Here is an 11,977-nt window from a genome sequence, read left to right as displayed (position 1 = left end):
CTAACGATATGCAAGCTGTGGATTAAGGCTTTCCCACAATCGCTGCTGGGACGGCTTCTCTTGGGAATGGATGTTCTGATGTTTCACTGCATCTGAATAGCACTTGGCAGGCATTGCATTGAAAAGGCTGCCCTTTCCAGTGCCCTCTCTGATATGTTGCGGAGCCTGCATTCACAGCAGTGTCTGACTGAGATGACTGTTCTCACGGCCATTCTGCCCCCCAGTTTTCTCACAGATGACCGTCTCTGAGGCGCCTCTCTGTGCCTCTCTCTAGAGCCCTCATTTTCACAAAGGTCAAGAGACCCCAGTGCTGGGAAGGCCCCGATGCCAGCCCAGTCCTGGCACAGCCTCTCTATGACATTCTCCTTCTGCAGACTTCTTGCTTTGGTGTCAATACTGTGCTCTGAGCTGCGTGCTCGAGATGGCACACTTGGCAGCCTGGCTGCCACCTGATGCCTGTGCGAGAAAAGCAACTTTCACAGCTGTGAGAGTTTCCATCAGGGTATCCCTCTCCTTGGCGTCTGGAGACCCAGGCCAGGGACTCTCCTCCTCACTCCACCTTACAGTGGGAACAATTTGTACAAGCAAGAATCAGGGGTGATGGTGTTTGGATGTGTTGTCTCTGCCAAAACTCATGTGGAAATTTGATCTCCAATGTTGCAGTGTTGGAAACTGATTGAGTCATGGGGGCAGATCCCTCATGAATGGATTAATGCTCTCCCTGGGGGAGGAGGGGCAGTGAGTGAGTTCTTGCTCTATGCTCTATTAGTTCCCATGAGAGCTTGTTTATAGGACCCTGGCACGTCCTTTCTCTCTCTCTTGCTTCCTCTTGCCATGTGATCTGCTTGTACCCGCCAGCTGCCTGCTGCTTTTCCTCCATGAGTAGAAGCAGCCTGAGGCCCAGGCCAGATGCAGCTGTCCCAGAATCATAAGCCAAACAAACCTCTGTTCTTTATAAATCACCCAGTTTCAGGTATTCTGTTATAAGCAACACAAACAGACTAAAACAAGGGGAAACAGGCACTCCCTGAACCGCTGGAAAGAGAATTGATGCCACTGGACTTGTGGCCACATGCCAGGGTGGGGCTGTGCCAGGCAGTGCGCTGTCGCGGTTTCCCATGTGAATGTGGGCCCAGGACCCGCCACCAGCCTTGCAGCTGACCTCTTAAAACATTGTTCTTGCCTCCTGGCTACCAAAATAGAACATCACTAAAACATTATCATCATCACCAAACGTGTGTAGAGCAATATGTCATACGCAAGGGTCACAAAGATTTTATATAGGTCGGATTCCCTGATAATATCCCTGATTGGGAAAAAAAACTATGTATGTTTACATAAACACACACACACGTACATATACACAAAATAAAATACTTAAGTATATAAAATATAATATGTTAAGTACTAAGTAGATGACACAGATAAGAATACAGACCATAAAGTCAGAGGACTGGGCTTCTCTGAACTAGTTTCAGCTGTAAACAAAATAGCAATTCCTATCTCTCTAATAAGTCAATAATACTTCCTAATAATCCCTAATAATTCAAGATTTAAAAGAAAAGGCAGCCACCAAGGATGATCTCAAAATATAGTATGACAGTAGCACTGAGCCTTAACAATTTGGAGAGTGAGTTACTATTCTAATTGCTTTCATGTATTACCTCATTCAATCGTCGCAACAATGCTAAGGGATAGGTACAGTTATTTTCCCCCAATTTTAAGGAAGAGCATATTTTGGAGAGTTTAGTTTGCACAGTCACACGTAAGTATGAAGCTGCGGTTCAAACTGAGAAGTTCTGGCTCTAGAACCTGAGCACTTAACTACCATATAAAACATTGTTAGTGTACCTCAAAAGGGTAGAATTTAGATAAGCAAGTTGAGAGAGACACATTCACCCACCCACCTGGAACAATAAATTGACACATCTGCCTATAGTAGAAGGTAAGTAAAGGTGTACAGTTTAACTGCATAATTATCCTGAAAAACAACCACCTGTTATGGCAACCATTTGTAAACTTTCTCTTGAGTGCTTCTCCTTTAACACACCACTTCTCCCACCTTTACATTAAATTCATGAACTCTGACCAAAAAAAAAAATGAGATTTGTCAGTTATTAATGTTACTACCCTGTTGCCAGAGCCCCAGCTCCAGCCTCAGCCTTATCCTTTGGGAATCACGCCTCCCTGGCCATGCTCGTTACTGCCTCCACGGATCACTGTGACAGAAATGAAAGAAGGAAACCCAATACAATCCAGTTACATGTGATCCTAAACGTCAGCAGTTCCTAACTCCGAATCCTCTTTTTTCCCTCCTTACAAGTCCCCTCTTCCAGTCCTAATACCACCGGTAGCTTCCTCTGGTACAGAAAGGTCAGAAAACTATTGTCGGGGTAACGGCCTCGCTTCAGTCAGGTCCAAGGACCGAGGCTCCTGGGCCGCGGTCTCCTTTTCCCCAGATTCTAGACCCCGCTTTGGCTCTACGAGGCCTTAGGCAAGACCCGAGGCCTTGTGCCCAAATACCGCCCCTCCCCAGGCCTCAGTTTCCACGACAGATCTCCACAGAAAGGGCTTGGAGCAGGCCGATTCTCCAGTTAAAAGCTCCTACAAGCCGGTTCACTTGGTCCAAAAGCTTGAGGTCCGGGACTCCCGTCACCTCAGGGCCTTCTCCTTCCCCATCCGCCACCTCAGTCCGTTACCTCATCCTCGCTTAGCGTTTCTCCACCAAACGACCCGTTACTCACCAAGCACCACGGAGTTACGACTTTACCAGGGCGGCTGCGTAGCAACGTGGGACCTAGGCGCCGAGACGCTGGACCAGGATCCTCCGAGCCAAGGGGCGGGGCGCTCTTTGCCAGGCAGCCAATTAGAACGCGAGAGGCACCCGGTGGGACGGCGCGCATCGGGCGCGGGGCGGAGTCTGTGGTGGCTGCGCTGGTGGTGGCTAGTGCAGTTGCTTCAGGCTGAGGTGGCGGATGGTAGTGAGCGCCGGTGGCTGAGGCAAAGTCGGAACCGGAGGAAAATGATGAATGGAGCGGCGGGACTCTCGCACGTTGACCGTCGCGAACGGGTTCTCAAGTTAGGAAAGAGTTTTGAGAAGCATCCACGCTGCGCCTTCCACACTGTGCGCTGTGAGTCAGGACGGCCCCGGGGAAACATGGGGAACCTCCCAGATGGGGGTGTACGGGCACAACCCCCTCCGAGTTCTGTTCCTGGAGTCTCCTCTTACTCTGCAGGAGATGGGGGTGGGGGGCGACCCCCAACGCGGTGCTCTACCCTGCCTGGAGTCCTAAGCGGTTGGTGAAGGAGCAGGTGTGGGTAAACTGGGCAGAGGGATTTAAGACCAGCAGACAGGGAAACTTCTTGGAGAAGGTGTGCAGCGGTGACTGTGGAGACAGACGTGACAGGTGAGTAATGCAGAGTTGGAAAGGAAAATAATGTGACAAACGGACGGGAACAGGACTGAATGCGGGGGAAGGGAATGCCTTGAGATTGGTGAGACAATATTCTCTCCGCTTTTTCTCACCACTGGCTGATGAGGGTTGCTTTTTAGAGTGTTCTTGGGGAGAGGTTCTCAACCATCCCATAATCTCTATCTCTTTTGGACCCCAGGTTTTATTCAGTCAGTTATCAAATACTGATTATCAAAGTTTTGAAGGTGTGTTATTTATTTGGAAGATATTTACGTCCCTATGATTTCTACCCGTTGGTTTTTCTTATGGCCTCTAGAACTTGTTTTAATAAATTACTCTCTTATATTGTTGAGGTAGAAAAGGGAGCTCTTTTGCTTTAACAGTTGAATGGTATAGATCCAGGAGGGAAAATATAGCATTTATGATTTCGTATGTAAAACATTCATTCTTTGCATGATAGTCCGCATAGAAATCTAGCGCTGGAAGGAAACTTTGAGATCATCGAATCATAACCTTTCATATTTCTGTGGCAAATCTGTATTTTTTTCACTTCCTTTATCCAGCCCTGCCCTTTCTTATTGTCTCATCAGTCATTCTGTCCTCAGACTGTCCAGAGACCTTTATGGTTATTACTCTGAATTGTTCCATGGTACAATCAAAACACCCAAATAAAACTCACATACTCCAAAAGTTTGCTTAAGTTGTAGACAATCTAGTTACAGTAACTCAGAGTAAAGAGATGACAAACCAGTGGTCTTAATATAAGAGTTTTATTAAGCAAAATTAATATCCAATTGATAGAATAAATGGGGGAGATATTTGTGAACAGATTTTCAACGGTGTCCCTGATTTATTCTTCTTTATCATACTCTGTCATCCAAAGCTTCCATCCATACACTGTCACAGTGAGACAGCTAGTGCTGTGCTGGCTCTGCAGTTTCTCTCTTCAGTTCCATTTCCCAAAAGTATGAGATGGTTCTTACCTGGTTTCTCCATGCTTTTTTCTCAAATAGTATCTCCTCTCTCCTTTCTTCTTTCTTCTTATGTATGTAGTAGCCTTAGTATCAAGTTACAAGTTTTAAGATTACAAAAATTTGCTTAAGAATGTATTTTTAGGGCTAGCCAGTTAGCTCAGTTGGTTAGAGCTTAGTGTTATAACACCAAGGTCAAGGGTTCGGATTCCCGTACCTGCCAGCTGCCACAAAAAAAAAAAAAAAAAAAAAAAAAAAAAAAAAAAAAAAAAAAAAAAAAAAAAAAAAAAAAAATTATATAACTTGGGTATATAGTCTTTTTTTAAGGGAGTGAACCTCAAATTAAGTGAATGAAAAAATAGCCTTTGAAAAGCACCTTGAAGGTGCTTTTTACTCATATTTTCAAAGCCTTTCATTTATAAAGGTTCTTAAAACTGGAATTATATGTTCAAAGTCAAAGAAAGAATGATCCGAGTATAAGAATGAGAATAAACAAAGAAAAAACAATAACAATAATAATAACTACAATAATAAATAAACCCAGATGTTTCAATATACTCTCAGTTCTGTGGAAGACATTAGAAAGGTTTTCACCTCTTATTTTTTTTCTTGTTGAAGCAGGCATAGTAGTGGCACATAATCATTTTAGATTTATTTCAATAAAACCAGTCTATCCTTGGAAGACAGTTTTATTTCCAATGTGGTCCTCACTCTTAAGAACTCAGAGTGAGGGATGGTAACTGCAGAATAGTGGATCTGATGTTCATACGGGGCAGGTGGACCTAATTTATAACGAACACTCAAGCGAATGTAATCTGGGAGAAAGTAATATTCTGTGTTTATGTACAGGGGCAATTATGCCTGTCTGATATGCTAAGTCTTTAGATAAACATGGATGTGAATCCTAGCTTTCACTATCTATATATGTAGTGGGACTTTGAGAACATTCTCTAAGTTTTCATTCTCTATTTTCTTTTGTGTAAAATTATAATAATAATATCTACATTTGGGAGGTTTTTGTAAGGCTTAAATAAGATAGCATAAGCACCTTATTACAGTATTTGGCACATGGTAGAGAATAAATAGAAGCCATTGTTATTTTTGAAGAGTTATATTCATATGTGTATGAGGAGTGCCAGTGAATGTAATTTACTTAGACTTTGAAAAAGTATTTATCAGGGCTTGGCAATGAAACCTATCAAAAAGATAGTCTAGCATGTGGTAGGGAGGGCATGGGTGTTCTATCAATGATAAGTTTAACATTAAACGCTTCATTGGGTAGAAGAGTTTGAAAAACAGGACCCACTAGAATCGATTTTGGATTTGGGCTAGTAATAGTTTTACAATTTGTATCCAGATAAGGGAATAAACAGTGAAATTCCTAAGCTTGTAAATGACACCACATTTTGCTGTCATGAAATGATGAGCTGATGAGCAGTGACTACAGAAAAATTGTCTGAGGCTTTAAGTGGACTCACCCCCCCATAAAAGGGTAGTTAAGCTTTGATGTAAGCAAATATCAGAAAGTTCACTAATGAAAAATAGAATTAAAATTATATTTACAGTTAAGGTTCTTTGATCAGTGTGGTATATTGGAAAGAGTGTGAGTTTTGGAGTTAGTTGATTCATTCAAATCCCAGGAAATAAATTTATGATAGTAATTGTAGATCCTTTTATGAAGATACATTTTGATATTTTGTTATGCTGCAGCCAAAATAATAAAAAGTGGTAAACATTGACCAAAAAAATATTAAATACAAATTAGAAAATGTTTTTTTACTCTTCGTGCAATCTATATAACTATATTGTAAACCTGAAAAAGATAACATAGATGAAGGAAATCCACAGAGAATAAATAAATAGTAAAATTGGTGGTGGTATTTCCAAACCAAGGAGAACTGAAAAATAAACAATTTGGTATGCAATCATAGCAACATAGAAGAGAATACATTTTTTTAAATTTATCAATATACAATGTAGTTGATTTTTATGTCCCTTTATCAATTCCTCCTTATCCTCCCTCCCTCTCTCCACTCCCACTCCCCTTTCCCCCCCATCAACATCATATCTGTTCACTTGTCTTAATAAGTTAAAAGAATTGTGATTATTATCTTCTTTTTTCCCCCAGAAGAGAATACATTTCACATTTGAAAGCATATGGAAAGCATGAACATGATATTGTTCGACAAATTCTATAATTTTAGAACTATATTTGACCCCCCTTGAAACTTACAAGTTGTATACTTAAAAAAGGTTATTTGAAGACAAATAAAAGACGACACTACTTGATGTAACAAGTAATAAAAAGTAGAATTTATCAATCCTAATAGTAGAATAATTAGAAATGTAAATAGGTTTAGAATAATCTTGTTGGATTTGTTCATACTTATCATTAAGTAAAGCAACAGATGTTTTGAGCACATTTCTGTCTCTTGCAATTAATATTATGTACTACAGGCATCTATATAGGCTTCAAGGACCTGTGAACCCCTTTAAATTTCACAGTGTTTGATATGTTCAGATATGCATTTTTCTGTAGAGAGGATTTATAATTGGTCTATAATTTTCATTGGGTTTTCATAGGGACTTGTGACTGTCCCTCATGTCCTAATACTGCTCCCTACAAACGTACACAGAAGTTAAGAACCATGGATATAGGGCTGGCTGGTTAGCTCACTTGGGAGAGTGTGGTGCTGGTAACAAGGTCAAGGGTTCAGACTCCTGCACCTGACAGCTACCCCCCCCCCCAAAAAAAAACCATGGATATAAGACAAAGAGCTGTATAATATGAGTGGATAGAGTATGTGGCTTGAGTTCCTGACTTCATCATTTGTTGATTTCATTACTTCAGAAGAGTTCCCCTTTAGTAAAATGTGGTTACAAATATTCAACTCAAAGTTTTGTTGTGAATATCAAAAGTGATAATATAAAGAAAAAATCACTTTGTAAATACTAAAACAGAGGTTGTACATTAACTGCCTATGGGGTGAGTTTGACTCTAGAGACGTTGATGCACACAGTTGTTATTTCTTCTTGTGTGAATATCAAAAGTGATAATATAAAGAAAAAATCACTTTGTAAATACTAAAACAGAGGTTATACATTAACTGCCTATGGGGTGAGTTTGACTCTAGAGACGTTGATGCACACAGTTGTTATTTCTTCTTGAATTAGTTGCAAATGCCTAAAAATCAAGATTTTTTTAAATATAAAAAGCTGGATTTCCAGCTTCTCTTTAAAAATCAGAAGGTAACCTGGCAATACCCAACTCATATTTCCTTTTGACAGGAGTTGGCTGGAACAGAGTTGTAGCTGCCTTCCTGAGATTGGATTTATTCATTCTTTAAGTCACTATGGTTCCCACTAGTCTTCTTTACCGTTTAGGTTGCTGGCTGGCCTCTCCTTTAAACCATCATTTAGCTGTAATTAAATGACAACCATACCTCCCAGTATTGCTCTTTGTGCTACTCTCAGAAAAATAATGGAGGTCAGAGGGCCATGGTTTTACTCTAGCATGTAATTTCTAATGTTTTACATATTTATCATAGAGAATATTTATTGTCCAATATTAAGTAACAGGTGTGCTCTGTGAGAGCAGAAGTGTGTTAATGAAAAATACAAAAGGCATATGGCATTATCTACCCTAAAGGGATTGAGAGTCTTGAAGTAGAGATTAATCTGATCCACAGGAAATAGTTAGAAATAAGCATTTTACACATAATTTAGCACCCTTTATAAACTTAAAATAAATTTGGAAGTGTTTCAGAGAAGAGTGAACAATATGAACCCATGTCAACTACAAAGATCTTTTATGTGAATATATCCATTATGTTAAAGGCACTGTGCTAAAGCTACAGTTCTGGCAAAATTAAAGTATGAAGCACTGTGCTTTAGAAAATTACAGTTCAGTAGGACATATCCACAAGGAGGTAAATAATATCAGGTAGTTTATGTTAGGTTTTGATGAATGGTATAGTGAGTGCTACAGGAGTGAAGAAGTTGTTGAGATTCTGGAGAGTAGGGAAATGGCTGTGCCCTGAAATGGCATCAAGGAAGAAGGGACTTTGAAATAAGATTCAAGTTCTAAGAGAGCAAAAGGACAGAAAAGAGGAGAAAGGTGAGCTATAGGAATTCTAATAGCCTTTAGTTGATTGAAAACTAGATTGTCCTCAGAAAGAATGGAAGGGGATGGCTCTGAAGGATATGAAAGTAGATAGAGTGACTAGATATGAGCTATGAAGGAGAGAGAGGAATATTTAGAAGAATACTTCGATTGATGAGCAGAAACTTGAAGGACAGTTCAAATTAGAAAGTTGAGAACCAACAAAGTTCATTACTGTGGGCACCCACATAGGGCATGATCATGTGATAACTTATTAATAGTGGAAGATTTTAAGTTGTAATTATTTCATTTCTACCTTATATACATTCTTATAAAATGACTTTGGTTCTCCTTTTAAGTTCACAAATGATATTTGCTTGCTCAAACTGGAGTTTTCTTCTCTCCCTGATGATGTTGATATATTTTGGCCAACTTCTTATCTCTTTATTCTAAATGGGGTTTGTGGTTCCTTATTCTAGCTTTAGCAAATATTAGTTGCATAATCTTGGGCAAGGAACTCAATTTCTTCCATCTTCACTTTGTATCTGTATTATAGGGATATTCACTACTTTACAGGATTGTTGTGAGGCTTTGAGATAGGAGTGATTAGAAAAACTTTACAAATTGATTAATACATAAGTAATAGCTGTTATTATTATAGTTTTGTTTTATATCTGTGTTCATTCTCTTAGATTTTTCTGGCTTCTCTTTTGCTTTCTACTTTCTCTTTATCTCTTTGATACTCAAGCTCAGTTCTTATTTTTTCCTTCAGTATCACTGTCTTTTCATCAGTTGGCCATTAATTAACACTTATTTCCCTCAGTTCACTTTCTCATTCTAGCATCTAAAACTTAACACCTTAATTACATCTTTCGCCTTTGTCACTTACCTTGCTACTACTAACAAACTCCCCAATTTATTTTCAGTCTAATCTTTATCTTTTGATTCCTCAGTTGTGCTTCCTAGAGACACACTGTGAATCAAAACTCTTATTTTTTTGTATTGCTTATGTTATTTTTATATCCAGGAATAAACATTGAGATTTTAATTGCTTGTATTCAGTTTTGAATCAAAGTAGCATGAAGAATAAACTACATTATAAAGAATACTTTGTATGAATTGTTTTTATTCATTTGCATTTATATTTGTTTAAGGAATAGAGGAATGAAATTCATTTCTTTTCATAGAGTTGTTATGGGAATTAAATATGAAGACTTAAGCATGGTACCTGGCATATAGTAAGCATTCCATTGATATTGGCTATTATAATTGTCATTGTGAAGCAGAGCCAGCCTTTGTTTATTGACAGAGTGATGATTTGATAAGCATTGGAAGATTCTCTTTTCCCAAGAATCTGTCCATTATAATTTTCTAAATTCCATTAATAAATATTCATTACTTTGGATTTAGACTTTTGCCTTTCTTGCTTTTTTGTTAATGTAAGGATAAATCTCTTGGGACAGGGGTGATAATTGGGAGGGACCTCTGGGGCGCTGGTAATGTTCTATTTCTTGGTCTGGGTTGCTGGTTATACACAAGTTATTTGTGAAAGTTCATCAACCTTATAATTTATGTTATATTTTGCATGTATGATTTATTTTAATAAAGATTTAACTTTAAACATAACATAAAGAATTATACATGAGAATTATCATTCATTGATGTATATTGACATGGATTGTTTTTAAATGGCTTTCATATTTTAGATGTTTTTAAGCTTATATAGCATGTGAAATATCTCAGTGCCCTAAATTCCTTCTAGGTGATTTTTTTTTCTTTTTTTCTTTTTCTTTTTGGTGGCTGGCGGTATGAGGATCCAAACTCTTGACCTTGGTGTTAAAATACTGCAACTCTAACAAACTGAGCTAACCAGCCAGTCCTAGGTGATAGATTTTAATGGTATCATTTGAGCTATGATTTAACTCAAAATTAAAATTTATTTTAGTTCTTCTAAAGTGGCAGATTTGGTTAAATTTACACATCCTTTAGTGGTATATATATATAGATATATATAATTGAGTTTCCTCATTAATTTGTATTTGGTGTATATTCATTCATTTTGTTCTGCTAGAATGGCAGACAGGTAGTACTTATAGTAGGCACCAAAGGTGATTTAAGAAAAATTTATGGGAGAAAAAGACTGAGAATTAAATATTCTACCTATGTCAGTTTTTTCAAAAGTTGTGAAAACACAGACATTATTTAGTTTTTAGCAGTAGAACATCTTAGTCTAGTTCATCTTGGTCTAAATAGGATTCTAAGGGAGCTGGGTTTAAGAGTAATGTTTCAGAGTATAGCTATTTCTTTTTTCTCAGAACTATGCATACAGAAATAAACTGGATTGAATTTTGTTTGTTCATTTACAATATGAAGACTATTATAAACCATTTTAATTACTGGCTTTTGAAAAATGACTTACCATTCTGAAACATGTTTATATTTTTGATGTTCAGGTATTGTTCCTTCCTACAAAAATTGGTATTTGTATCTGTTTTTAGATGACTTTAAACCTGCTTCTATTGACACTTCTTGTGAAGGAGAGCTTGAGATCGGCAAAGGTGAACAGGTGACAATAACTCTTCCAAATATAGAAGTGAGTAATTCTATATATTTAGACTAAAGGAATCTTTTTTGCAGGATTTCCACTAAATTTAAGTGGAAATATTGTGCAATTTATGTAGCGATGGTTGGTTAAGTTAATTAATAAGTGCAGCAAAACAAAACAACATATTTTAAACTATTTTAGGTAAAACAATCTTAAAATACTTTAATTCATTTAGTAGTTTTGATGCAAGAGGAATAGTCTGGGGAGGCCCATTAGCCAGCCTAAACGCACACCATCTTCTTATCAGGTTCTTGACCCCACCAGAGGAAAGAATTCAAGAGCAGATCACAGTAGAAAGTGAGAACAGATTTAATGTAACAAATAAGAATTGCAGATTTCATAGAGAGAGTGCTGCATAGCTCCAGAGACTGAGCAGGGCCCACACCAAGTTTAACACAGAAGTGAGAAATACACACTTTAAGTTTAGTATAAAGTGCAGGCTGGCTCAAGAGAGTGAGCAGCTACCTGCTAAAAGTAAGCTTACCACAAAAATAAAGCATACAGGGGCCGGCCTGTGGCTCACTTGGGAGAGTGTGGTGCTGACAACACCAAGGCCATGGGTTCGGATCCCATATAGGGATGGCTGGTTAGCTCACTGGGTAAGCATGGTGCTGACAACACCAAGTCAAGGGTTAAGATCCCCTTACTGGTCATCTTTTTTTAAAAATGTAAAGCATACACACCTCAGTCAGCAAAGTACAGGTTGGCCCAGGAAAGTGAGCAACAACCCCACCTTCTGCCAAGATTCGGCTTTTATAGTTTTGCTCTGTAATATATATTCATTCTATCTAATTAGGGGGTGGTTCCCTGTTATGTAACATAGTTTTGCACATGCTCAGTTGGTCTCTTTTTGGAGCATGTTCATTGGTCAAATCCTATCACATGC

At 38.5% G+C, this 11,977-nt stretch overlaps 2 protein-coding genes and 1 pseudogene across 2 annotated transcripts in view; 1 reads left to right on the top strand and 2 right to left on the bottom strand.

Moving 5' to 3' along the window:
- IQCB1 (IQ motif containing B1) overlaps positions 1-2,802 on the bottom strand; it is a 61,092-nt gene extending 58,290 nt beyond the window's left edge. Inside the window, exon 1 of the mRNA XM_008564838.1 lies at positions 2,745-2,802. The gene's annotated coding sequence lies outside the window, so the exon portion shown is untranslated. The remainder of the gene's footprint in view (positions 1-2,744) is intronic.
- The window catches only part of LOC103583632, a 4,008-nt pseudogene extending 1,105 nt beyond the window's left edge, over positions 1-2,903 (bottom strand).
- An 82-nt stretch (positions 2,904-2,985) lies between these two features.
- Positions 2,986-11,977, top strand: part of EAF2 (ELL associated factor 2) — a 41,851-nt gene continuing 32,859 nt past the window's right edge. The window contains exons 1-2 of the mRNA XM_008564833.1: positions 2,986-3,131; positions 10,985-11,079. Coding sequence (XP_008563055.1) covers positions 3,023-3,131; positions 10,985-11,079 — 204 coding nt within the window. The 5' untranslated portion in view covers positions 2,986-3,022. The remainder of the gene's footprint in view (positions 3,132-10,984; positions 11,080-11,977) is intronic.

This window comes from Galeopterus variegatus, unplaced genomic scaffold (genome assembly GCF_000696425.1).
Source record: "Galeopterus variegatus unplaced genomic scaffold, G_variegatus-3.0.2 Scaffold192, whole genome shotgun sequence".
Taxonomy (NCBI): domain Eukaryota; kingdom Metazoa; phylum Chordata; class Mammalia; order Dermoptera; family Cynocephalidae; genus Galeopterus; species Galeopterus variegatus.
This window is presented reverse-complemented; position numbering and strand designations above follow the sequence as displayed.